At 54.4% G+C, this 27,159-nt stretch overlaps 1 protein-coding gene across 5 annotated transcripts; it reads left to right on the top strand.

Annotated features, from left to right (window-relative positions):
- Window positions 1-74: 74 nt before the first annotated feature.
- Window positions 75-25,973, top strand: DCUN1D2 (defective in cullin neddylation 1 domain containing 2). Of its 5 annotated transcripts, none has more exons than XR_006814873.1 (9): window positions 75-194; window positions 3,714-3,880; window positions 4,525-4,894; window positions 8,316-8,484; window positions 15,934-16,064; window positions 16,835-16,863; window positions 17,345-20,615; window positions 21,465-21,547; window positions 23,065-23,120. XR_006814873.1 is itself a non-coding variant. In XM_045977946.1 (7 exons), the coding sequence occupies exons 2-7, from the start codon at window positions 4,840-4,842 to the stop codon at window positions 24,180-24,182; spliced, it is 615 nt and encodes a 204-aa protein (XP_045833902.1). In that variant the 5' UTR covers window positions 3,141-3,880; window positions 4,525-4,839; the 3' UTR covers window positions 24,183-25,973. The 5 variants fall into 5 exon arrangements, 1 of the variants encoding a protein (XP_045833902.1); XR_006814874.1 differs by lacking the exon at window positions 75-194 and having other exon boundaries at window positions 3,141-3,880; window positions 4,525-4,699; window positions 4,834-4,894; XR_006814875.1 differs by lacking the exon at window positions 75-194 and having other exon boundaries at window positions 3,141-3,880; window positions 4,525-4,699; window positions 4,820-4,894.
- The last annotated feature ends 1,186 nt before the right edge of the window (window positions 25,974-27,159 follow it).

The raw sequence follows: 27,159 nt of genomic DNA, 5'->3' as shown, positions 1-27,159 counted from the left end.
AGAGGGCGCGCTTGGTCCCGTCGGCCCCCGGGCGGCGCGCTGCATGCCGGGCGTTGGAGTTCAGCGGGGTGACCCGGCGCCCTCTCCCGGGCGGATGTCGGCCAGCAGACGCCGACGACCAGGACCGCTCGGCCGCGGCGGGGCGCGTGCGCAGACGGCCGGGCCGGCAGACGCTGGAGGCGCCGGGGAGCCTGGTAGGTGGCCCGCGGGGTCGCCTCCCACCGGCCCCCGCTGCGCGCCGCGGCCGAGAGAGCGCCGGGGACTGGGGCGCGCGGGTCACGGGAGCGGCGGGGTCTCCGGGCGGCCTCGGGCCGGGGCGCTCTGCGGGGCGCGGGACGAGGTGGGGCGTCGGGGCGCGGGGCCGGGGCAGCCGTCGGGCAGAGGTGCGGCGGGCGGGGCGGCCGGCAGGGGGCGCGGGGGCGGGGACGCGGCGCGCAGGGTCCGCCGGGCCGGAGAGGGGTTCGCGGTGTCGTGTCGTGCGGCCGGTGCGGGGTCCGGGCGGGGGCGGGGGCGCGCGGGTCGGGGACGCGGGACGCGGGGCTGGGACCCGCGGGAGGCTCCGGAGGCTCGGTCGCGGCGAGAGCCGGTGCGGGCGCCGGGGGCTCCGTCGGTGCAGCGTCTGCCTGCGGCTGCGGTCACGGCCCGGCCCGGTCCCGGGAGGAGCCCCCGGCGGGCCCTGCGCGGCGGGACCCCGCCTCCCCCTCGGCTGCCGCGGCCCCGCCGCGCCGTGTCCGTGGACTACACGGAGGTTTGCTCCGCTTTGTCCGCGGCAGCCTCGGTGCCGGCTTCTGCAGGTGACTTCAGTCGAGCGTTTCAGGGTTTTCCTGCGGTTCAGAGACTAAAACGTTGTATCGGGTTGTCGTGTTTCCGCTCAAGAACTTGATACACTTTAACAACGTGGAACAGTTGAACACCCCACCCCGCCCCCCGGAAAGCTGCTGTGAGTCACTTCCTTGATGCCTTCCTGAGACCGTGAGCTTCGGGGCAGGCCCGGGGCCGGTGTGGGCCCTCATTGGTTTCCCGTGGACCCGGCCGGTTGCGTGGGCCCAGGGCTCGCTCTACCCTCGTACTGTCCCAGTTTGGGAGACGTTGTCTGGGAAGCGCATGCCGGTTCCTCTTCCTACCCACTGCAGCCTGCATCTCTCAGCTCCTTCTGGACCTGCCGCTCGTGGTCCCTGTTCTTAGCCCGCGGGCACTGTTGAGTCGCGGCCACACCTGGAGAAACCTGGGAGCCCACACGCGCTGCTGCTTACTGAGGATCCCTTTCCTGTTGGTTCTGGCCGCAGGCTGCTTACCGCTGAGCCTAGACCCATGGCGGCTGCTACGCGCAGAGCCAACACCCTGCGCCCGCAAGGCACTTGGGACAGAGGAGAAGGACGGACTTGTCTGGGTCTCTGCCCGGCTACCCACTTGGTAACTTACACGGTAACGATTCAGGCCACTTGGCCGGGCTGGGTCCGTGCGCGCCTGGGCCTCTTTTTCTAGAGTTTCCAGAGAGTTTCTTTACATGGTGGACGCAGCCGTTTGGTCGTGTGTTAGAAGTTTCAAGAGGTGTTGATCAGGAAAAGCCCCTCAGGAATGGACACGAGATCAGCCAGGCGTCTGCCAACATTCGCTTGGTGCAGATCCATCAGCGGTGTGACGCGGGTGCAGCAAGCTGCTCCCTAACGGCCAGGCTGCGGGTTCGTCCCGGAGCTTCTAAGAGTGCCACGCCGAGCTCTTGGAAGCAGAGTCCACATAGCATAGAATTGGGTTTTTTCACGTGGGTGATCCCGTGGTCTTGAGTTCGCCCACGGTCCTGTGCTGCCGCCACGTCTGCTGACCTACAGGCCACTTCACGGCCCTCAGGGAAACCCCACACTCACTGAGGGGTCACTCCACACTCCGCATTCCCCCCCGGGCCCTGGACAGCCACCGCGCGGCTTCTGTCTGTGGACCGGCCTGTCTGGATAGTTCCTGTGACGGAATCACACGACATCTGGCCTTCCGAGTCTGACTTCTTTCACTCGGAGTAACGTTCTCAAACTTCATCCACATCGCAGCATTTTCCAGTATCTTGTTCCTTTTTATGGCCGAGATTCGTTGTATATGTGCCCCAAGTTTTATTTTACAACCAAGACAGAATTTTAAAATCTAGCGCAGATGGCGATTTGCCGAGTACAGATGCTATGAGCATTGCTCAGTGATGCGCTGGGAGGGTGTCGGGCATCTCTCTCCACTTTAGTTTCTGAGGGACCCTTGGCTTTACCCACCCTCGGTCAGGGAGGCCATCGCCTTGAGCAAAGATGCTGCTCTCCCTTTCGTCAGCTTCCTGTCAAAGCATATCAGATCTGTCCTAATGTAGCTAAATTCGATTCTACCAGAAAATACAACTTCAGGCCCTGTGTCTAGTTCTTGTCAGCAGCTCAGTTTCAGGAAATAACGTACAGAACATATATTCTATATATTCCCCTAGAGTCTACATTAGGGTTAGAAAGTATAGCCCACTGGCTCATTGCCCGTGTGTGTAAATGAAGTTTTTTTTGGTACACGGCACGCCAGTCATTTGAGGAACTGGGTAGCTGCGACAGAGACGAAGCCCCCTCATCTGCCCTACTGGGCCTTCTGACTTAAGTTTCACTTCCCTTCCCCTCCGAAAAACCAGTCGACAGGCTTCAGTGATTTGTGAAAAGCCCCAAGTTTTATGCAAAACCACATGTTTTGCTGGAGAGAGGCTCTGAGATTTTCTCCAGTTCCCAGGAGGGACCCAAGACCCCAGGTGACCAACAGCCCGCCTGTGTTCCGCCTCCTCCGCGCTTCTGAGACCTGCTAGAACCAGGTCCTCTGGGCACTTTGAAAAATTGCTGGAGCCCCAGAGAGTTTTGTTTCTGTGAGCTGTAGCCATTGGGATTTACTGTTTTAGAAGTTACAATGGAAGGTTTAAAAACATTTGTATATTTGGGGCGCCTGGGTGGCTCAGTGGTTTAAGCCGCTGCCTTCGGCTCAGGTCATGATCTCAGGGTCCTGGGATTGAGTCCCGCATCGGGCTCTCTGCTCGGCAGGGAGCCTGCTTCCCTCTCACTCTCTCTGCCTGCCTCTCTGCCTGCTTGTGATCTCTGTCTGTCAAATAAATAAATAAAATCTTTAAAAAAAAAAAAAACATTTGTATATTTAAAAATAACAGTAATCAGCCATTACATATTTGTGTTACATTTTTGCAAAGATCACACGTCACGTGTCCTCCACTGTGTTCCAGTGAGCGTGAGAAAGGCAGATAATGGCTTGACATTGCTGTGAAGGGAGTTTTGTCTTGGTGGAAACCCCGCGATGCCCAGGCCGGACCTGGGCAGCTGCGTGTTCTGCTCGCAGCAGGCGGTCCTGGCCGAAGAGGCTTCGGAAGCTTGTTGTACCGTTACGGGGTTGGCCTGGCGGTGGGGCTGTTCTGCTGCAAAGGGCAGGAGGGGCACGGGGCGGTCACCCTTCCAGGAGTGACCACAGGGGGCACTCCTTCGGGTTTCAGTGCCAGGAGGAGCTGGGTCACCTCTGGGCCACTGGTAGGTTTCTAAATCCTAGGAAAACAGAATCCTGTTTCGTCTTTGGTTTGGCAACCGGGAAGCTCAGAGCCAAAGGGTTAGCCTGCGCTCAGCTCTCGGATGTGCTGTGTGTCTGAGTCTCACCCCGACTTTCCTGCCCTTTCCGTCCTCGGTCTCCGCTCGCATGTGTATCCATGGCAGAGTGCCGCGAGCCGTCCTTCACTCCGTGTGGCTTTGCACACCGTCCCGTCCTTTGCTGAACAGGAGTGACTGTAAATCCTTCCAAGTGAAACTCCCTCCTGTGTTGTCTGTGGAGCGTTTCAGAGGACTGGCATCTAGTGCATCGCGTCTGTTGATTCACGAGGCTGGTGAGTCACTTTCATTCCTGATGTCCTTCTCACCAGGTCACCTGAGATAAGCCCAGGCCTGGCTGGCCCATATCTGGAAGTCCGGGCGCCGTTTTCTCTCCTTATGGACTATATATAGTACAGAGACTTGGCAGTTCCCTTGTTTACGACCTCCCACAGCCTCTGCCCTGTTTTTCCATTTATTTCTGTCTCACGTACACAGATGTTTCTGTTATTCGCATGATCACATTTAGTCCTAACGGGCTTTTTGTGGCCCCTCAGGGACTGTGCTGAGCGTGCCCACCACTGTCCTCAGTTACGTGTGTATGTTCTCGTCCGTGTGGCTCCGCTGATCTTAAACAGGGAAAACCCAAAACACTGGTGTTCACACACCGTGCAGCCCTTCTCCTGCTCAGTAGAGCCTGGAATCACCCGACGCCGAGAGGACCCTGCAGTGGGCTGTGGTGAGGGGCCAGGCGTCGGGTCTGACACCCACCCTCACTGCGTCCCCGGGCTCCTGTGTAGAGAGGGATTTTCCCGAGACCTAGGGAAAAAATGTTTTGTGCAAATTGAAGGGTAGAGATCAAAGTGTACTTTGTGATAAAACTGATTCTCATAGTTGTTTGAAGCACTTCGCGTATTCGTTCTTCCGGCTGCTGTTCCAGTCTTCAGAAGACCGTGCCGTGCAGTCTTCCCCACTGATGAAGAGCGAGACGTGTCGTCCCGGAGTTGTGGTGAGGCTGACCTCGGGGACACAGCCAAGTCCAGCGAGAGCACCGCCAGCAGTCATGGGACGCTGAAGCTCCAGTCCGGTGGTGTTGGCTTTCCTGCTGCGTACACGTAGGTCATCTCGGAAGAGCAGAGGCCCGGGTTTATGGCATTTCCTCACCGGGGCCTGCCACATAGCGCAGGATGAGCGGAAAGTAGACGTGGCCGCAGACAACTTCTTGCCAAACCCAGGTTCTTGCCTCCAGGCACCCATGAGAAGCGCGGTGGACAAGAAGAAGCTGGAGCAGCTGTACGACCGGTACAAAGGTAAGCAGAGGCCGGGGAGCAGGGGGGAGCAGGGGAGCAGGGGCAGACGGCCGGCAGCTCGCTCCAGCTCCGGGCAGCGGCAGGCGCATTCTGGCTTCTTGTGCCAAGTTCACGAGACCTCCAGGAGGTTCTTCCTCCTCCTCCTGGGACTCAGCTGCAACTTCCAGCCTGTTGGAAGGGAACCTGGACGGGTGACCGGGAGCGGCTGGGCTGGGGTGATGGGACAGGGGTCTGCCGACGCAGCGGTGGTGAGTCCTGGGCAGGGCCCGTGGCGAGCACCACCTGCCGCAGCACCGTGTCCTTGCCGTGCGGGGCGCTGTCCCGGCCACACTGCTGTGTGAGCTGCAGGGCTCTGGGGAGGAGGCGGGTGAGGAAGTAACTCTTGCCCGAGGGTAGAAGTCACTTTCTGCTCACACCGTGCAGCCGGCCGAGGGCCCAGAACCCAGAGCCCCTGCGCTGTTGAGGAACCGCAGGGGGAAAGCTTTTAGCAAGGAAACGTCTGCGCTGTGCTTTGGGGACCAGTGCTGTTTCTTCGAAATCGGCACTTAGAATGGAGCTTTTCCCGCCGGAACACGCGGTGCTGCGGACTCAGTCTCTGCGATGACTCTGCCCCCGTCGGAGCCCCGGCGGCCTTCTGGTTGCATGTCACGCGTCCGTTGGCGCTGGAGCCGGACGGCAACAACTCGCCAGGGTTTATCTGTTTTTTCTTTCTACCAGTTTCCGAGGTTAACCTTCTGTTTCCAAAATTTAAAGTCAAAAACAAAAATCTCATTTAAACAAGTATTAACCCAAACAGAATAACTCCTGGGCTTTAAGTTCTTATTTATGTATACTTTTCCGATTTATTTATTTATTTATAAAGATTTTATTTATTTATTTAACAGAGAGAGCCGGAGAGCACAAGTAGGCACAGAGGCAGGCAGAGAGAGAGGAGGAAGCAGGCTCCCCGCTGAGCAGAGAGCCGGACGCCGGGCTCGATCCCAGGACCCTGAGATCATGACCTGAGCCGAAGGCAGAGGCTTTAACCCACTGAGCCACCCAGGCGCCCCTTTTTTTTTTTTTTTTCTTTTAAATCCTTGGTACAAAAACATACTCTGGTAGAAAGACCAGATTTGTTTGAAAAATGAACATTGGTTTTCAAAATGAAAAATCATTGTTTTTAATAAGCTTTAATGTGCTTTAAATTTTTTTGGCTAAGTTAATTGTGGAGTTAATTTTGTGAATCACGTGCTGTGTTATTCCTGAAGTGATTCAAATGTGTCTTTAAAAAAAAATACTTAGTGAGGGGAGGCCTGGGCCTGGTTGGCTCAGTGGGTTAAGCGGCTGCCTTCGGCTCAGCGTCCTGGGATTGAGTCCCACCTCGGGCTCCTTGCTCGGCAGGGAGCCTGCTTCTCCCTCTGCCTCAGCCTGCCTCTGTGCCTGCCTGTGCTCACTCTCTCTCTCACCCTCTCTCTCTCTGACAAATAAATAAAATCTTAAAAAAAAAATACTTAGAGCTACTTCTGTAGTTTAAGCAGCATCTTTTTGTCATTTAATTTTATTCACGCACTTCTTGTCATTTAAAGTAGACACATTGTGCGGTCATCTTGGGGTCTAGAAATAAATCTGTTGTTCAAAGACTGGACAAAGATGAGGCGGTTGTTATGTTAACGTATGCAAATGAGCGAGCACTTCCGCAGTTGTTTAAAATCTTGTTCCCAGCGCACCTAAGATTTACAAGCCGCACTGAGGGCGGGTGTGCCCTATTGGGCATCTGGGACTTTGGGAGCTCGGAGTAATGGGAAGGGTGAGGAGCAGAGGCTGCGCACGGCTGTTCTCTCCTTACACGGGCAACAGGCTGCCGGAAGCCTGCGCTTCGTTTGTTTAAGTTACAGCATACCTCTTACTTTATTTTATTTTATTTTGGTGACGACATATTTATAAAAATGTAGCATATAGTACTTAAGTGACCAAAGTTAAATTTTGTATGATGGAAGAAAAGTGTATCACATTTAATCTTCATTTGAGCAAAGAAGCTACAAATTTTCCATTGGTACCTTCCGAATAGCCACAGAATTAACACGTGAATCATGACAATTGTTATGCTCAAATAATGGGTCCGTGATTAAAGGAGCGAGACTGATATAAGGCGAAGGTCAAGCAAAGCTTTATTTTGCGCCAAGCATCAAGAATCAAACTGAAAGCTCTGAAAGCTCGGGGCCGCACCTCTTACAAGAGAGGGCGACCCTTCTCTGTTTCACAGACTAGCTTTTAAGGGCAAAGGCCATGTGGTGGGGCCTGGCCACACACAGGTGACCAATGAAATTGTAACACACACAGGAAACCCCATAGTCATGTTAGGTGACCAATTGAATTACAATTTACCCTAGTAGACATTAGAACCCCCCTATTACACCTTGATTAGGATTGGCGCCAAAAAGGCTCCCAGAGGGCAGGAGTCCCTGCTCCTTGGTAACCAGGGAGACTGTATGCAAACCCCCACTGATCGGGTGTCTCCACCTGGCCTGACCCACCCTTGTATCTGGGATGTTACCTGGAGCTGGTTTCCGGGAACTGTCTCCAAGTAAATCTCCTGGGAGAAGGGGAGCAGGGACAATTTCTAAATAGGTCCTTACAATGATCTATTAGTATACGCGCATTCTGTTGGAAATTACTAGATCTAGTTTGGCGAGGTCTCACTGAGATTTTTCTAAGAGATTTTACTATTTGATTTTCTGATAAAGAGACGCAAAATTCCTTTATTTCATTTCTAAACCAGAAATGGGAAATGAGGAAGTCCTGAATTTCTAAGCCATTAAATGTGGACGCATGAACTAAATGATTTTGCACCCTAAATGTACAGTAGCACTAAAATCATAGCAAATGAAATCACTTTACAAAGAAAAACATCAGTTTCTTGTTTTGGCAGCGTTGTGGCAAAAACTTCCAATATTGTAAACACTTTACAGATGCAGTATTTTTTTTTCTTTGCAGATTTCTTAAAATTTTTAAGTTATCTCTGCACCCAGTGTAGGGCTCAAACTTACGACCTTGACCTAAGAGTCACAAGTTCCCCGCCTGGGCCAGCCCCGCACCACAATGCCATGGTTTTGTTAGAGTTTGCCTTTGGGCAGACTGGAATTGTGTAAACTGGAATTTTTATTTTACCTTAAGGAAATCAAATGTGTTTTTAATGATGAAGTCTTCTCAAAGAAGTTGCAGTACTCTTTTTTTCTTCTCCTAAAGTCCAGTAACCTCGATGTTTAAAATAGGGCTTTTCTGGGTCAATTACTATTCATTGCCATTCTGTGCCCAGTGAAAAAATCGTGTTCCACCGGTTGATGTCTCCAAGACATGCTTGGCCGGGCTGGGACTCCAGCCACCCTGTTAGTGCTACTTTTCAAAACAGCAGGATTTCTTTCTCTCTTGATTTTAACTGTAGACCCACAAGATGGAAATAAAATTGGAATTGACGGGGTTCAGCAGTTTTGTGATGACCTGAGCCTGGATCCTGCCAGCATCAGCGTTTTGGTCATAGCCTGGAGGTTCCGGGCGGCAACACAGTGCGAATTTAGCAAAAAGGAGTTTGTGGCTGGGATGACAGAGCTTGGGTGAGTAAACTGGTCTTGGTTTAAATGTTTGCAAAAAGGATGGTACTTTCAGCATTATTTTTCAACAACCTGTAAACATTAATTTCGAATTAATTTATTTTCTGTGTGTATCTTACAAACTTTTTGTGCCTCTAATCTGCTCTAATTAAGCCTTTCCAAGTAAAGTTTTATTTAGTACTTTAATTCAGATTAATCCCTTTTGTAATTTACTTTTTTCTTTTTAATTTTTATCCTTCCAGTTTTGAATTTACGGCAGACATCGGGGTGTTTTTGTTTGTTTTTAGCCATTCATTTCTGGACTCTGTGTCCTAAATGTATTTTTTGTGTTGCTATGTTCATCATCAATAAAATATCATTTTGGTTTTTTTGCTTGTAACACTTCTCTGTTCTACTCAGAGGGTAGGAATAAAAACTTCATTAATAACTTCCGATGTTTCTGAAGTCAGAGAAGTAAATGAAAGCACGTGACACGACTGTCTGAATCGTTGAGCTTACTGAGCCATCTCGTCGTAGTACAAATGCCAGCTCGCTTGCAGTGCTGACACTGTGATATTTCAGTGTTGACGGCTTCAGCTGGCTGATTTTTAGCTGCTGAAGGAGCTGGAAAGTCTAAGTTAAACATGTTCTTAAGGCGTGGATTATACAGCATCCCAGGGAAAAAATAGAACATTTGTTTTTTCTACTAAACTGATGAATCTGTGATATTTATCAGCCCTGTCTGTGAGATGACAGACACTCGCAGGACTTACCCTATCGCCGCTGGTTGTGTAAAACCAAACCGAAGACGTCATGGTGACCTCTGCGCGACAGCATGTGGCTTCGTGTGCTGTGTGCCAGGAACGCCGCGGCGGACTCAGGGAATGTTTGGGATGGAAACACCTGTTAAAGCAGCATTCTCCTTTATCCCATCTGCTGGAAGCTCCCCCACAGCTTCTGGAAACACTTACTGCCATTTCTTAGGCATCATCTAGAAATATGTTGTACAGGTAAATTTTAAAAATTCCTATTATCCTACTAAGTGTTAAAAGTTAAAAACATATTTTAAAGATTCTGAGTGTGAACCTTCCCAAAACGTGTTGGACAAATTCAGGCCTCCCTCCGCAGAGCACACGGAGTGCGACAGGACTGTGAGGCAGCGCTGAGCAGAGGGGCTGCGCTCCGCGCCTCCCAGGGCGGCTGAAAGGGGCGGCCCTCTGTAGGCCCTGCAGTACTTAGTACGTAGTAAACCACGTCGTAGAGAGATCCTCGGTGCTTTCAGGGATGGAAAAGGTGGTTGTCGTCTAAACGGCACTAAGCCGTAAAAAGTACTGTGGGTTTACGTCGGCTCCGGTATTATTTTTCACACATTTCCCCAGCCGTTAATCTGGACAGTGGTTGGAACACCTGCGTTTAGTAGTTGATGCTACGTCCTGGCTCTGGAGGCCTGCGGGCTCGTAAGTGACTGAGTAAATGTGGTGAGATTCCTTGACGTCGTCGTGAAAACAAGAAGTGGACGCGCTGTGGACCCGCTTCCGGACGGCGTTGTACTCGGTGGGCCCACCTCCCCTTGGCCGGCGGCGCCCGGGCTTCGCTCCTGCGGCGCTGCCCCAGTCTCGAAGCGAAGTCGTGAAGTCTTCCTACTTGCATCTGAAGATTGCTTGTCAGTTTTTACTGTTCGGACGGGGAGAGAAGATTCCTTTTAGCCGCTGACGCTGAAGTTACCTGGTGAGCCTGAGACCACGTCTGCTCGGTCCCCACGTGCAAGCCCAGGCCACGGCTAGAGATCCTGCGGCTGGCGTGCACTCCTGCACAGGACACGGACGCTCTGAAGTTCTCAACAAAACGTGGGAGAATGTCTTTATTAGAACCCACATCAAGGGACAGGTCTTTAGAGAAGGGATAAAAAGCGCTAGCCGTAGCGGAAAAATGGCTGAGTTGGGCTTGGGCACAGTGAAGAGCTCTCCGTAAGAAAAGACGCTGTTAAAAAGGCAGAACGGTGGCAGAAAATACTTGCTGTCTTTGTGTATGTGACAATCATTATGAAAATGGTAGAGAATGTGTGATTTATGTGTAATTCCTAACAGAGCAAAAATAAAGTGATAATTCAATCCAGAAGAACATGAAATAAAGAAGGAACATATGGAAAATCAGCTGAACGCAGGACGAGCGGTAAGCACAGGATTAAATGGAGGCTTGGAAGCCAGTGTGTCAGCATTTACATAATTGCATTGAATGTAGGTAAACTAAATATTGGATGGATTTTAGAAAATAACTATTGTGGATACGTTTACCGTAGATGCGGACACAGAGGGGCGCCTGGGTGGCTCAGTGGGCTAAAGCCTCTGCCTTCAGCTCGGTCATGATCCCAGGATCCTGGGATCGAGCCCCATATCCGGCTCTCTGCTCGGCGGGGAACCTGCTTCCTTCCCCTCTCTCTCTCTGCCTGCCTCTCTGCCTGCTTGTGGTCTCTCTCTGTCAAATAAATTAAAAAAAAAAAAAAACTTAAAAAAAACATCAGGACACAGAACAATTTGAAGGATAAAAGTTGATGCAATTTGCAAACATTTAACCAAAAAAATTTGGTGTGGCTATGTCAATATTAAAATGAGCTTTAAAGCAAGAAGTAATTCTAGGGATAATGAAGGACATTTCATTATGAGGAAAGGTTTATTTCACACGGAAGGCAATGAATTATTTAAAGCAAAAATAAACACCAGAAGAGAAAGATACAAATCTACAGTCAAAATGGGGAGTTCTCACACACATCTCAGCAGCTGATAGAATGAGGAGGTGAAACGTCACTAAGGAAACAGGAAATTTGGGCGGCGCTACCCATGGCCTAATGGACATACTTGGAACATCGCTTTGACGTTGAAGAACACATACTCTGTTCAGAAGAGGAGTAGAGACCATTTATAAATACGGGTTACAAACTGTGCTGTAAAATAAGTTGCAACAAATTTCAAAGGATTAAAATGATGCAAAGTATGTTCTTTTTTTTTAAGATTTTATTTACTTATTTGACAGAGATCACAAGTAGGCAGAGAGACAGGCATAAAGAGAGAGGAGGAAGCAGGCTCCCCGCCGAGCAGAGAGCCCGATGTGGGACTCGATTCCAGGACCCTGGGATCATGACCTGAGCCGAAGGCAAAGGCTTAACCCACGGAGCCACCCAGGCGCCTCTAAAATGATACAAAGTATGTTCTGACCACAATACAAGGTAGAACAAAAAGATAATTTGATAGGTTGGAATGTGTGTGGTTACTGTAGACTCCTGAACACCCCTTGGGAATAAGAAGACGTTACAGTGGAAATTAGAAAATTCTTTGAACCATGAAGAAAATACTACACACGAAAACTTGCAGGATTCAACTTCTTAAATGCATATTTTAGAAGGAAGAGTTGAAAATCAGTAAGGAAAGCATCCATCTCAAGAAGTAGAAAAAGAACAGGAAAATCTAACTCAAAGAGTGCAGAGGGAATTAATTTTTTTAAAATGGCAGTAGTTGAAGGAAATAGAAATGAAGCTAATAGAATCCATAAAGCCAGAAGGTTGCCGTTTGAAAACACTTATAAAAATATTACGTAACAAAATAACCAACATGGAATGAGAAGGGAGACATCCCCGTAGATCCTGTAGACAGTGAAACAGAAGAATGTATTACCAACAGCTCTCTGCTAGTAAATGTGAAAAACTGGGTGCAAGAGAGGAGTTCTCTTAAAAATACAGTGTACTGAAATGGACACAAGTAGTTCTATAGCTCTTCAATTGGAATCTGTAATTTAAAATCTTCTCAGAGAAACAAACGGCCAGCATTGGAGCAGCGGTACATCCTACAAAGCATTTAGTGAGGAGGATAGCACCAGCGTCACACAGCGTCCTCGGAGAGTCGTACTGGAAGAAACCCTTCCTAATTTGTTTTGAGGCCAGCACAACCTGGATAACAAAACCCAGGAAAGATGTTCTAGGAAATGTGCGGCCCAAGAAAGCCCAAGAGGGTGTGTGAGAGTGGAAAATTATTGGCCGCTCCCAGTCATAAGATTCAAAAGATGCGTAAGGTGCAAAAATCATAGACAAATTATCAGCTAATTAAATCCATTCCCCAAAACAAATCAACCAAAAACCAGGATAATTTATCATGACAAAATTTGTTACAGCCCAGGACAGTGAGATTTAACATTACAGAGTCAATCAGTTCATGTATTAACAACAGAAAAGGGGAGCTATCTCAAATCCATAAGATGGATTTGATAAAATTCAATTCCATTCATAATTTTTTGACTTGAAAAATTGAAAAAAAAATTTAATTTGAAAAAGAGAGAATTTGGCACAAACCAGGAATACGAGGGACTGTCCTGAAGCTGACCTCCGATTCCTGCCAGATCCTACAGGATATGTATTTAACTGGAACATGAATGCCTGCTTTTATCAGCGTTGAGCAGCAGGTGTTAGCTGGTCTGGTCCACAGGTCGAATATTCAGATCAATAAGGGAGTTTAGCCAGACTGCAGGACCAAAGATCAGCAAACAAAAAAATCAGTCTTATTTTAAGAATACTGAATGCAATGACACAACAAAACAAAGTGAATTTTTAAAATTTTAAAAATTGTTTTCAGTAGCATCGGAAATACAAAACTCCTCGGATCAATCTGATGAAAGGTGTGTCCTACCTCCGGAGAGTAAATAACTCAAGGAGACACAGGAAACCTGAGTAAGTCGGGACAGACTCATTCGTAGATTGGAACAGTCAGTATTTTATCCCTAAATTTGTCTATGAACTCAGTGTCATATTGCTCAAAACCCCAATGAGTAGTAGTTTGACAGGTGGATTTTGTAATTTGACAGATGGATTTGGAATGTGTATGAAAACGCAGTCAGGATTAGTCAGCAGTTCCTAGCAAGGGGAGGGTTCACTCTCTCAGCTAATTAGGACTTTTCAAGCTACAGTAATAAGACTACACAGCACTACTGTGGAGGTAAATGGGCCAGTGGGACAGGACGGGGAGCGAGAAACAAATCCACGTACACAGGCACCCAGACGTATCGCCAAGGCAGCACTTCAGACAAGTGAGGAAAGGAAGCTTTTCAGTAAATGTCTCTGTGAGCCTTGGCTGGTCACACGGAGGAAAACTTACCCTGACCCCTACCTCACGCCCTGTGTAAAAACTCAGTTCCCGGTGGATCGTAGTTGTCTGTGTGAAAGCCTAAAGGCAAAAGCCAGAAGCCTCTGGGAAAATGAAGGAGGAGAACATCTTTTGATGACCGTGCTATAGGGAAAGCTTGAGCACATCAAAAACGCTGTGAAGAGGAAGACTGATAGGATGTATACTAAAAGTAAGAACTGGTCGTCAGAAACACCACCGAGAAAGTGAAAAGGCAGTCCACGTTCTGGGAGAGAGAACTTCAACCAAGCTTAGCTGACAAAGGCTTGTGTCCTTCGTATGTAAAGCAAGCCTGGGAGACAAGAGGAAAAAGATACCGAACTGAAAATGGGCAGGAGACCTGACAGGCACTTCACCAAAGATAATTTCCAAATAGCCAGTCACAGCACAAGGCTGACCGACGTACGGAAAGTAAAGGTTGAAACTACAGCCGACTGTGAAACGGCCAAGGTGAGACACAGTCACATGTAACAGCGGAAACAGGACAAACAGGAGCCCTGCCGTCCTGCTGGCGCGGGCGTGAGGCGGATGGTCTCTGGAAACAGTGTGACATCACACCACCGGAGGTCTGTGGACCTTGTGACCCAGCCGGCCCACGGGGGCTTGTGCCTAACCCAGCACAGTACGTGTGCGCCGGGATGCATGTATGGAGACCCTTTTAACAGCCGTCTTCGTTACCAGAAAACTAGAAACAGCAGGAATAGTTACCACCGGTGGGACACGTTGGGAAGTCTGAGTGCACAGGTGTGCGTCCCGGCACAGAGAAGGACTCCCCTGAGCCAGCCGACCGGGGCCTCACAGACTCGGCGCGGAAACCACGCCGGGAGTCCCGCGACGGATGGTCAGAGTCGGGGGGGCAGACTGTGAAGCACTGCTCGTTTGGAGGCGATGCGGGCGCATGGGAGGGCCGGGAGCAGCCCCCCAGAGAGAAGGCCGGTGCTGGGGAAGGCGCTGCCCCAGCCCCAGCCACCCTCCGTGGGGGCCCGGGAGCTGTAGGCACCTGCTGGGCTCGTGGCCACTGCCGCCCGGCGTTCTGCTCCCTGCGAAGCCCCGCCAAGTGGGGTCACTCATCTCCGCAGCCTGCCCGTTCTTTTCTGTGCTGGGGAGTCAAACTGCAGAGACAGATTTTATGGTTTCCTATTCTAGATTTCTGCTCTAAAGGCTTTTAATATTCTTTCTCAAATTTTTAAAAAAGATTTTATTTATTTGAGAGAGAGCGTGCGCACATGGGACAGGGAGAGCACACGCAGGGGGAGGGGCAGAGGCAGAGGGAGAAGCAGGCTCTCTGCCGAGCAGGGAGCCCGACGCGGGGCTCGATCCCAGGACCCTGAGATCATGACCTGAGCTGAAGGCAGATGCTTCACTAACCCCCTAGGTACCCCGCTTTTCAATATTTTTTTTTAAAAGATTTTATTTATTTATTTGACAGAGATCACAAGTAGGCAGAGAGGCAGGCAGAGAGGAGGGGGAAGCAGGCTCCCCGCTGAGCAGAGAGCCCGATGCGGGGCTTGATCCTAGGACCCTGAGATCATGACCTGAGCCGAAGGCAGAGGCTTTAACCCTGTGAGTCACCCAGGGGCCCCACACTTTTTAATATTCTTAAAGGTTGTTGACTTCTTGGAGGAAAATCCAGTTTTATTACTTATTTACTTACTTATTTTAAGGTAATTTTTTTTAAAATTCCAGTCTAATTACCGTGTTCTGGTAGGTTCAGGTGAGCCACGGAGCGATCGAACAGTTGTGCACCTGACTCGGTGCTCATCCGGATAAGTGCACGCGGTCCCCTCCCCTGTGTCACCCCGTCCCCACCCAGAAAACCCAGTTTTCCAGCAGAGGCTCTGTGTCCCGTCATGCTCGGAGTTTTGAGCTGAGCCGGAAGGAAGCGACCCCAAGCGGAGGAGCTCGCGGGCCGGCGGAGCGGCTCGGCGCCATGAAGGGGCCGGGCAGAGGGGTCCATCCGATGTGCCCGTCTGTCGTCAGGGCCGGGGCCTGCATGTGGGTGAAAGTGAGCCTGTGCTCCAGCTCGCACAGGGGAGGCAAGCAGCCGTGGGCTTGGCTTTTTCCTTTATTTCTAGTTCCGGTGTAACACATAGTGTAGAGTTGGCCCGCCGACCGCCTACAGGTCGGGGTGTCGGTGTCCGAGCAGAGCTGTGCGGCCGTCGCTGCAGGCGGTTCTGGAAGGCTGGGGTCCGTTTCGCCGGGGCAGGGGGCCCGCCCGCAGTCCACCTCCCGGACCTGAGCCCTAGGCCGCGGCAGCCGGCGGGAAGGCGCAGCTGCCCTGGCCACGGCTCGCTCGCTCTCCCCGCAGGTGCGACAGCACGGAGAAGCTGCGGGCCCTTCTGCCGAGGCTGGAGCAGGAGCTGGAGGACCCGGTGAAGTTTAAGGACTTTTATCAGTTTACCTTCGCCTTCGCTAAGAGCCCCGGGCAGAAGGGTTTAGGTGAGTGTGAAGTCCACAGTCGCGAGAAGCCACATCCCTGTGAGACTGAGAGGGGGTCCGACCAGCCCGGCGTCCGTGCTGCCCCCACGGGGCTCCGCCGTAGCGGTCTCCTCCCCACGGCTGGCACCACGCGAGGGCGGGCCGCCCTCCACCACCGCCATGCAGCGGTCACCGTCCACTTCTGGGTCTCAGTATTTAAATGCCAGAATGCAAACTGATTTGCGCATGCTCCCTGTTCTGTCGCATCGACTCACGGGTCGGAGGAATCCGTCCGTGTCGACAGGAGTGTTTGCCTCAGGAGGTGTGTGACCCGCAGGTGGGACAGTGGGGACCAGCCGGGGGACGGGAATGCTGTCCTGGTCTGGGCACAACACGGTTCTGAAGGGCCCTGGGTCACATGTCCACGCTTCTCTCCGGGTCGAACAGTTGTGCTCTACTATAATTTGTTTTGGGAAATTCCTAACTTAAATTTTCAGTGTTTTGGTTTCTTTGAGGGCTTTATTCTGCTTATTTTCATTGTTTTTCCTCCTGAGTGCCATGTAATTTGTTTGTCTAATGTGACAGATACGGCTCGTTCAGTAAAATGTCTTACAGGCTTAGAGCGGGGACTTACGTGGTCTTTAATCGGCTTAAGCAGAGGATTAGAATGTTTTGAAGAAGGCGCTCTCAAAGACAAAGCACTATTATGAAGTAACCAGATTTAAGTAGGAAACCAAAAGGAGTTTGAGAGTCCATGGATAGAAAAACCCATTGGAAACCGTTGATTTCAGGGCCCGATTTCACGCGTGCACATTTGCAGGTGCGTGAGCAGTAAACCTTCTCACCCTTCGGTCTCGGACCTTCTCCTTCTCCTGTCGACAGATCAAGTGCAGGTGCACGTTGAGAGGGCTTCTGTCCCGGGGGGAGGGGGACCAGGTTCTTCTGTCCCGGGGGGAGGGGGACCAGGCTCTTCTGTCCCCGGGAGAGGGGGACCAGGCTCTTCTGTCCCGGGGGGAGGGGGACCAGGCTCTTCTGTCCCAGGGGGAGGGGGACCAGGCTCTTCTGTCCCGGGCGGGAGGGGGACCAGGCTCTTCTGTCCCAGAATGGGGTGGGGGGACCAGGCTCTTCTGTTTCAGAAAGGGGCGGGGGGGGCGGGCAGGCTTTTCTGTCCCCTGGGGGAGGGGAGTGGTGTGACTTTGGTCAAGCTCGCTGTGACCATTGGCTGATGGGAGCGTCGTCTGGCCCCGTGCGGTGCGGTCTCGATGACATCAGCCCTGCCTTTTGCTCTCGCTCTGACACAGACAACGTTGGCCTCCTGCCTCACAGCCAGCTGGAAGGACTCCGTCTGCGGCCCTGGCTGTCTGAGGACACTCTGCACCTCTGCTCTGCTTTCGTCTGAAAGATCGCGGCTCTGTTCGCAGCCGCGCAGACGTACACACCCGGGAAATTCCATCCCCGTGGCTCTTCCCACCGTGGCACCGCGGCAGGGTCAGGGGCCGCCAGGGAAGGCGGTGTGGTGTCGAGGGACGGCTTCCAAGGTGTGCATGGCCCTCAGAGGGGCCGTCTGCAGAAGAGGCACAGGCTGGGGGAGGGCCGGGGGTCCCGGGTCGCTTCCTAATCACCCACCCTGCCGCCTGGGCTAGCAGGGCCTGCACGGCCAGCCTCGGGTTTGTCTAAACAGAATGAGTAGTGTCTTTATTTTCGCTGTGTTGGCACAGCTAAGAAAAACCGGTAAAACGTTAACTACCTCCGTGACACCCCGTAAGTGGCTGGTCCGCTGCGTGGTGGTGCTGGGGTGTGCCTGGGGCTGTCCCAGTCCGGTGCAGCCGCGCCATCCGGCCTCCGGGGAGACCACAGGCAGTGAGACTGTCTGCGTCGGCTCGCCTCTGGCCATCTTCCGTTCGGGACGCCCGCCGCTGCTTCTGCGACTGCCCACATCCGTCTGCCCGCCGTGGCCACCTCTGTCGTTGTGTCATGGCTGACGTGGAGGACGCTGGCAAGGAGACACGTCCCTCCCAGCAGCACAGCTCATCTAGGGACGGCAGGATAAACGCTTGCTTCTGAGCCTTTTCCCCACACCCAGATCACGGGCCATTTCCCCGGCGTCCTTGGGAAAGCCCTCGCGGCTCCTGGCTCGCCCTGCTGGACGAGCTGCCCTCCCTGTCCACCTCTTTCCCTCCAGCCACTGCCTATCGGGCCTCTGCTGGGTCCTCCTGACCTAGCTCTGTCCCAAGTGGTCTCTTGCCCTCCTGGTTCCTGAGCTTCGTCCTCTCCCACGTCTCCACGCACGGGCGCTGTTCTCCGGGGTCTCGTCGTTTCTTGATCTCTGTGCTTGCTGGAATCGGAAGGTCTCGCTTTCCTGGAGTGACAATCTGTTGGCAGCAATTTTCTCTTGGGATGACGTGTCATGCTTTTTGCTCTTCATTTGTATGGGAAGTGACTTTCTTGGGCTTCTGAGATGCTGGTTCAGGGCAGCTGTCCTCACCGAGCGAGCGCCGCACCCCCGCCCCTGAGGCCACCTGCACCCCGCCTGGTCCGTGCAGAGTTGACTCCGCAGGTCGCTCCCGGCGTGTGGCCTTTTGTGGCTCGTGAATTGCTCTTATCGCAGTGTTCTCCAGACTCACCGTGGCTGCGTCGTGTCCCTCCTTCTGAGTCTGAAGGACAGTCCCCGTGCACACCACGTTTTGCTCTCACGCTTCTCCATGGCGGACACTTGGGTCGCGTCCGGCTCTCACCTGCTGTGAGGAGCGCTGCCGTGCACGCGGCTTGTCGCTTGGCTGCTCGAGCCCCTGCCTGTCCGCTCCGGGTCCTGTTGGCACACGGGCGACTGCGGGCTGTGCCGGGAGGCCGGGCGGAGGTTCCCGAGGAGCCACCGTACTGTTCCACCGCGGCCCTCTTGACCTTGTCGACGGCCAAGCAGCGGCGCCGTCTCCACACCTTTGCCCTCACCTGTTACTTTCTGGGGGTTTCGATGTGGGGTTTTCCTGTTTTTTTACGGTAGCCCTAATAGGTATGCCCAAGACTATTCTTTTATGGGCTGACTTTTTACTTGTGGAACTAAAACTTCAGCTTTATCATCTCTGTGCCGATCCATTCCTTTCTCGGAGGCTGAGGCGAAGTAAGCGGCAGAGTTTACAGCCCGAAGCTAGCGGGGCGGTGAGTGCCGCGGGCCCGGCATTGCCGGCCTTCTCGGGAGACCGACGCTCGGTGCTGGAGGGTCTGGCTGGGCTCGTGCTCTGCCCGCGGGCACCTGTAAGAAGGCCCCTCGTTTGGGGAGGACCAGCGCCCTTTCTGCTGCCGGGTAGGATTTCTTCCTAAGCCGCTTTTCTTCTCCTGACTTCTCTCTCTCTCCCGCTCTGCCCTGTGTCATACTCCCCCGAACCAGAAATGCTCCTTCGCGCTCTCCTCAGATTTGGCTAATTCAGGTCTGAGCTAATTATTATGCTTCCAAAGAGAAGCTTAGGTTGTGCTTCGTTTTGAGCAGCTTAATTCTTGGATCTTACTCTTCATTTCAGTTTTCAGAGTGATAATCACTTTGCTCCACATTTCAGAACGGCAGCGGTTACTCTTGGCGGGGAAATGGTGGCCCTTGTGTCTGCTTCACTGTAGGCTCGTCATCACTGCAGCCTCTTCCGCGCAGTTAGGTGTCGGGGATGTTCACTTACGTGTGTTGATACTTTGCGACATACGGGATTCTTCCCTTTGGATGTTCGAAGAACACGGCTGCGTTCACCGTCACGGGCAGGTGCTGTTCGTGAGAACGTCTGTCTGACCGTTGCCAGGGCACCTTGCCGGGCGGGAGAACCAGGACGGAAATTGCCCAGCGTGACTTTTTATCTTGGGCCACGCACAGTGAGATCCGCAGACCCGTGAGTCGGCATCTCCTGGGGGCTCTCAGGCCGGGAGGGCGGGCTCTCAGGCTGTGCCCCAGACCCACCCGGCTCCTCAGAGCGTCTGTTGTTCCGTGGAATTCTCTGGGCCACGGATTTAGGCAGAGCTCCACCCACGGCTCTTCTGTGCCAGTGTTGGCGTAGAGTTCATGGAGTGGTCTCCTGGCCTGCAGGCCCCTCCCAGAGGGGAAGGGGCAGGGATGGAGGCAGGGCAGGGCCCGGGGGTGGGGGGCGTGCATTTCAGTTGACAATCCTTCAAAGTCACGAGGGTTTCCGTGTTCCACCGAGGGTGGCGGGGGGGCTAGCAAGCCATCTCCTCTGTCCTACGCGGCCAGTCTGCAGGCTTCCTGGCCGTCTCCTTCTCATGAAGACTCTGGCGTATTTAGGACTGAGAAAGCTGTATTGACTTTAAACGGGGGCATGTAGGTATTTTATTTAAAGTTGGTGCCACTCCTGCTTTGCTTTGCTTATGCGGTTTTCCTGGAGATCACAGGTGACGGCTTCACCTTCCTGTCTGACTCTGGTGTAACCTCTGCACCCCGCGTGGCGCTCAGACTCCCAGCCCTGAGACCAGGAGTCGCACGTTCGCCCGATCGCACCGGCCAGGTGTCCCTGCACTCCTGCATCCGTCAGTGGTCTGAGTGGGACAACCAAGAGTTAGACGAAAGTTTTCTGAAAAGTGGTTAGTTGGATATTTTGCATTTAAGAGAATCCGTTACCTTAAGTTTTTATTTGTCTGTTTTTCACATTAGCGCACCCTGACGTTTAGATGTAAACCCGTAATTAGGAAACCGTTCCATCACAACTGTGCCTTATTGTGCAAAGGGGGCGCGCACCTGAGATGAACGTTGTCGGCTCCAGCGGGCAGGCTCGGCTCAGCCTCTTACTGCTTAAGTTACAGGAAGCAGAGAAGGAGTCAGTATTCCAAAAATTGGGGCTTAGGATAGCATTTCATGCAGTCCTAAAATTCAGCGACCCTGTTCCGTAAGATAGCATCTTCCCCTGAGCCGTGCAGCGAGGGTCCGTGTCGGGGAAGATGGACGGTGTGGACTCTGATACCCAGTCTAGAGCCAAGTGTCCGTCAGTGGACATTTTCTCCCCAGCCGTGGCCTTGAGGAGGGTGGAGACTCGTATTGCGTGCGTGGCTTACCTCCGAGTCTGACTCTTTCCACTCCTGTGGTGGCAAATGGCAGGGCCACTTGGAGGCACCGGTAATAAATGACGTGTGCAAATTGGGTCGAGGTCGGTCCCGTCAGATGTGAGGAAAGCCCGACGTATAGGAGGATGCGTGTCTCCAGCACTGGTGTGACGACCGTTCGCACGTCTGAATCAGGAACGCGTAGACCCCCCGAGCTCTCACATCACAGTTTCAGGAGCCTCTGTTCCGTAGGGGTTGGGCCTCATCCGACTCTTGGGTGAGAGTGCTGAGTTTTAGCGACTGAGTGAATATCAGTGTGGTACGACGTGGTCACGTTTTGGGCAGTGGAAAAGAAACGAGGATTTATTAACTGCTCTTCCTCTTTTCTGCCAGATTTAGAAACGGCTGTTGCATACTGGAATTTAGTATTACCTGGGAGGTTTAAATTCTTGGATCTTTGGAACTCCTTCTTATTGGTGAGTGTCCTCCTGCTGCCTGCTGCGTGTGCCCCGTGGGGGGTCAGCCAGTCACGAGGCTGTGTTGTCTGGTGGAGGTGTTCCCTACGGGCAGTGGGTCATGGGAGTTCCGAACAGTGGCCACAAGGTCACGCTGCCGTGCAGAGCGCCATGGCCATGGAGCTCTGGGCAGGCCTGTCCCAAGGCCCATGTCCGATCAGTTCGGGGAGCCACGCACAGAACCCCCAGGCAGGCTTTCAGACGCGCCACAGACCTGGGCCGTCCCCCATCCGCCGCCTTCTCTGAGGGACTCCAACTAATCCTGTGCTTCCTCCAAGAAGCTTGGACTTCCTGAAGCACGCGTCCTGCACACACGCCCAGGACGTTGATCCTGGCCCCAGACTGGATTGTTACCCGGTGTCCAGCACGCTCGTAGTCTGGCACATTTTTAAACGTGGTTAAGATGCCCAGAAGGAAAAAGGAGGGCTAGCTGGCCCCTTGGGAGACGGCCCGTCTGTGCTGGAGGCAGGCCTCTGAGCGGCACTGGGCCTTCGCGGGGCGGCCTCTCCTCACCGGGAGGAGTACGGGAAGCAGCTGTCGCGGTGGGAAGCGTGTGGAGCCTGGGGTCTTGCTGCAGGATAGTCACATGACGTCGCCGTGCCCAGACCTGCCGCGTCACTTCCTCCATGAACGTGTGAGGGGGAGGGTCTTCTCACAGCACAGACTCTGGCCCAGCCGGGGGCCCAGCCTCCCCCAGGGGTCCCGTGTGACTAGGGGCCTCCTGGAAGCGGCGTGGGAAAGCCGAGACGCCCGTCACGTTGACTCTGCTCTACCATGTACCAGTTTGGGGCCGGCGACCTCCGTGGCCGACGTCCCAGAGATGGGGCGGGCGGCACCTTAGGACCCCCAGAGCCCTCATAGGGGAGCGGGTGGAATCTCGGTGGAATGCTCCCAGGGCTCGGGGGCGCTGCTGAGTCCAGGCCTGACATGTGGCTTTAGAGAAATGCACAAAGGCGGGGTGAGCAGGGTGTGGGGTCCCTTGAGAGGGGAGCACTGTGCAGGGGGGGAGGGTGGGAGAGGACTGGGCTTGCCCGGCGTGCGGGGCAGAACCCCAGGGTTCCGGTATTGAATCTCCTGCTTTTATTTTTTTTTTTAAAGATTTTATTTATTTGACAGAGATCACAAGTAAGCAGAGAGGCAGGCAGAGAGAGAGGAGGAAGCAGGCTCCCCGCTGAGCAGAGAGCCCGACGTGGGGCTCGATCCCAGGACCCTGAGATCATGACCCGAGCTGAAGGCAGAGGCTTCACCCACTGAGCCACCCAGGCGCCCGATTCTGTTTTTAAATACGTCTGCTCTTGCCTGTTTGCCGGCCCTGTGTAGTCCAGCTTCACCCGGAAAGCCTCCACCGTCCCTGACGTCCAGCAGCGCGTGTGGTGCTGCTTGGTCCGCGTCAGGCTGCGGGCCGGGCTGCCTGGACGGTCGGACTCTGGAGGGTCAGGTCTGTTTCTCACGTCTGCGGTTTTTCTCTCATGTGTTAGGAGCATCACAAACGATCAATCCCAAGGGACACTTGGAACCTTCTGCTGGATTTTGGCAACATGATTGCAGACGACATGTCTAACTATGACGCAGAAGGTACGGGAAGTCCTGTGGCTTCAGATAGTGGCTGGAGCCACGGCTCCCCAACCCCAGTGCCCCCCCGACCCCAGGCCCGAGGCCCGCTGCCCCGGTGCAGTGGGGACGATGGCGGCCCCGCTCTAGGAAAAAGAGGGCTTCAGTGCGGTTTCAGTCCAGAGAAGAATGTCCCCTAAACTAAAGCATTTTCAAGGGGCCATGCAGGGGGGCCTGTGGCCAAGCCCCTCCCCCCCCCCCGCCGACCACCACACCATCCTGTCTGACCCCCGTCATGCTGCTGACATGGGTCTGAAGATTCCAGCGGGAACTTGATGTACCCGTGATTCCGTGTCTCGCGGTCCCTCTGCCAGCTGTCTCAGGACAGCCGGCAGGGAGCGTTTGCGGGCCCGCCATCCTGGGTGCCATGCCACACTGGGGAGGGAGGCGCACTCTCGGCGCGCAGCCTGGAGGTGGCCTCTGGGGCACCTCCTCACCTCCATGCTCTTGGGGCTGCGTGCGTGTCTGGGGGTGTGCTCCACCCGGGCACAGAGCCGCCGCTTGCCGACCGTGTGTGAGTGGACGGGCGGATGGTTGGCTCCCGGGAGCTTAGCTGCGGTGGCGAGACGCGGCTCGTGTGCGGAGAAGGAGCCGGCAGCTTACAGTGAGTGCGTGTCTGCCGGCGGGGGGTGTCCCAGAATCTGGGTGGTCCGGGCCACAGGGGATGTGGGGGCGGCCCAGGCTGGAGGGGGATGGCCCAGGGAGAAAAGGGCTCCCGGCTCTGGCCAGAGCAGGAGAAATGGGTTTCACTGGCCAGTTCCTTCAGAGTAACGGGCTGGGACACTTAAACCCACTTGAGCTCTTGGACTGCAGACGTCGACTGGGAGAAGATGCTCTGGATATAAAGCTGTTAGTCTAAACTGTTGATTAAAAAGAAAAAAACCTGTGTGTTTGCTTTCCTGTAGGAGCGTGGCCTGTCCTCATCGATGATTTCGTGGAGTACGCGCGGCCGGTCGTCACGGGCGCCAAGCACAGCCCTTTGTAGGCGCGTCGAGATGCCGAGAGGGAGTGCCTCCCGCACGGGGACGCTTTGCCGGTCACCGTGCCTGGGACACTGGCCCTGGAGGTCGCCCTCGCCAGCTGGATTGACCTCCCCGGGCTGCAGAAAGGGCTGAGCCAGATGCCGGAAGGAGCGCCTCAGAAGACACTGCTTTGGGACGCTGGGTGTGGCGTCCAGCCCGCTTTAGGAGTCCAGTCAGTCCCCGTCCGTCGGAGGAGGGGACCGCTGCATGGTCTGTGTGCTACACGGGAAAGCGGAGCTGGAGTTTTTTGCGGAGCGGCCGAGCCTTCTGCCACGTTCGCAATGGACCGTGATCGCCAGTGGTGACCGTGGTTCCCGCCGGCTGCCTGCCACCCCATCACCCCCAAAGAGGTGCGACCGTGTCCTTGGCAGTGCCGTGCACTTTTGCTGGGCACCAGCTCTGACTGGTGCCCAGCTGCCCTAACGAGCCTCTGGCAGGGATGCCAATGTTTTATAAACCTGGTGCCGGGAATTCAAGATTTCTATTTTCTGAATTACCAAATATCTAGGTTTATTAGATCTATTTTTATTCTAATTCCCCGTAGATGCTCACGGGAAAGTCCTTCCGTGGTTCTCGGTGTGTGGCGGTTTGTGCAGACGGCACACGTGGGCTGTGACTCCAGGGACGCAGCTGTCAACGGTTGACAAGTCGTGGGTCTTTTCCTTCCAAAGTCATCTGAATGAGTTTCCTAAAAAGTTTTGTAAAGTGTGTTTTTTAAAAAAATGTATTTTATAACATTTAAAAAGACATTTTTCCGTATAACGTTTTTCTTTCACAAGCAAAGGGGTAAACATGGGAACGGCACGTGAGTTGGTTCCCTGCAGGGTCTGGGAGGCCGGTCGCCCACCCCGGGGCCGCGTGCGTGTTGCCTGCGTCTCGTCGCCGTCACCGGTGTGGAGACCTCCACCTCGTTTCTGCTGGAAGCCCGTGCTCGGCATGTCGCTGTCTGATTCTTCGTTGTCTGCTGGCAGAGGAGACCGTCCGCGAGGCCCGCGGCCGGCCGGCAGAACACGGAAAGCCTGTCTGGAGAAAGCTGCGGGTTCGAGAAATCACGGCGTGGACCCTGCCTCGCGCGGAAGGAGCTTCACGTCACGCGTTCACGGGACAGACGAGTTGGCGTCACTTCACGGGAGGGAGGAAGTTCGCTTCGGGTCCTCTGTATGTGGACAGTGTCCTGCCGTGTGTGCTTGAGTTGGCGTTTCCAGAAGCATCCGGGCCAGGGGGGTTTGCACACCTGCTGTGTGTGAACTGGGTGCACTTCGGGAGAGGAGTCTTTCAAAGAGACAGCAGGCTGTGGAGGGCAGGAAAGAGGGCTCAGGGCCTGGACGCCACCGTCAGGGCTGGGTGGCCCCTCGCGAGACTCACCACCGAGTCATGCGGCTTCTCCCGGGCCTGCACGTCTGCCGCTGCACGGGGACAAGCAGGGCCGTCTCTGCTCGTGAGCCGGGGCTTCTGAGAGAGCACTGGTTTTGTAGAATAAACACCTCCGCGCGTTTAAGGCATCCTTTGGGGTCGCGGCCTCCTGCCGGGTAAGTGTTCTGCTCCGACAAGGCCGCGGAGCGTGGTCATCTCGCACAGACCCCGGGTCCATGGCAGCTGCTACTTCTCAAGACTCAGCGTGGCAGGGCTCCCGCGGCCGCTCGTGTGGACGCAGCCGAGCCTCGGGGCTCGGGCAGAGGCTCTGCACCCAGCTGGGCTGCTTTTTCTTCTGTGCGGGTGCCAGGAGCTTCAGAAACGTTAAAATAAATTATTTTCTCTGGTGTGGGGAGGTCTGTTCTCGGTTGCTCAGATGCTGGGTGCCCCGGGAGCCCTAGGAACCCAGCCCCTCTCGGGACGCCCCCGGGTGCGGCCTGCACCCCTGCTTAGACGGTCGTGCCCCACAGTGGAAGCCAGGCCAGGTGCTCTCCCTTCCATCACCAGAGTATGCTTGTTTCCACGTGAAGGGGAGAGGCTGTCCCCGAGCTATGGGCTCCTGTACCAGAACCCCGGGAGTGCGGACAGTGAACGGACGGAGAGTGCGCAGAGCAGCCAAGAGTAACGGGCTTAGTGAAGACACAGACGACGTTGGCCTGTCTTCCCATGCGGGGTCATAGGCACGACTGAGCTCAGCACTCCGGCTGCGTGGGGGGCGCGTGCCTGTGGCTCCGTGAGGTGCCGCAGGCGGTGGGCAGTGCCCACATGGGCCGGACAGCGTGGGGCCGCTCCTGGCAGCTTCACGGAAGGTTCCCATGGCCTCAGAGCCAGCAGAAGGGCCGGGCCGCAGACCGTGCTGCCCTCTAAGGACGCTCCTTGGCACGCTGGGCAGGGAGCACATGGGCTTCACCCCCCAGGACGTTGGAAGGATATTCCACAGCCTCCTGGGTCCCAAGTGCTGACTGAACAGTCCCCGGGCTCGGGTGCGGCTCAGAGTCTCGTTGGTGGAAGGAGTGCTCCAGTTCTCAGATGCGCTCCTCGGGTCCAGGGCCGATGGGTCCCACGTCCGGCCCGATGACTGACAGGTCCCAGGGGCCAGCGGCAGGCGGGGACACTGCTTCTGAACTCCGGGTTTCAACCCCAGGGCCTGGTTCACACCCTCGCACCCCAGCCTCCCTTCCCGTAGTGCATCCGCCCTGCGGACCTGGGCACATCTGCGTGAGGCTGGGGTCCAGAGCCAGGCCGCTGCGCCAGAGCCGTCAGCGAGACCCACACCCACAGACACGCCAGGCGCCTCTCTCCTGGGCCTGCACATTCCCTAGGTTTTCTGGCAAACACCGTGTCATCCAAACATTTCCCGTGAAATGAAAAGTGAAACAGTGCGTGGCAAGAATGGACCATGAATTGATGCCGTCAGGCCACGGAGCCCACGATTCCATTTCCCTGGAATGCGAGAAAAGACCAGGCTGTGGGGGCAGAGCCCGCAGGAGCAGGTGCGCGGAGCGGGCGGCTGAGCCCGAGCCCGAG

Source organism: Meles meles, chromosome 14, assembly GCF_922984935.1.
Source record: "Meles meles chromosome 14, mMelMel3.1 paternal haplotype, whole genome shotgun sequence".
NCBI classification, from domain to species: Eukaryota; Metazoa; Chordata; class Mammalia; order Carnivora; family Mustelidae; genus Meles; species Meles meles.
This window is presented reverse-complemented; position numbering and strand designations above follow the sequence as displayed.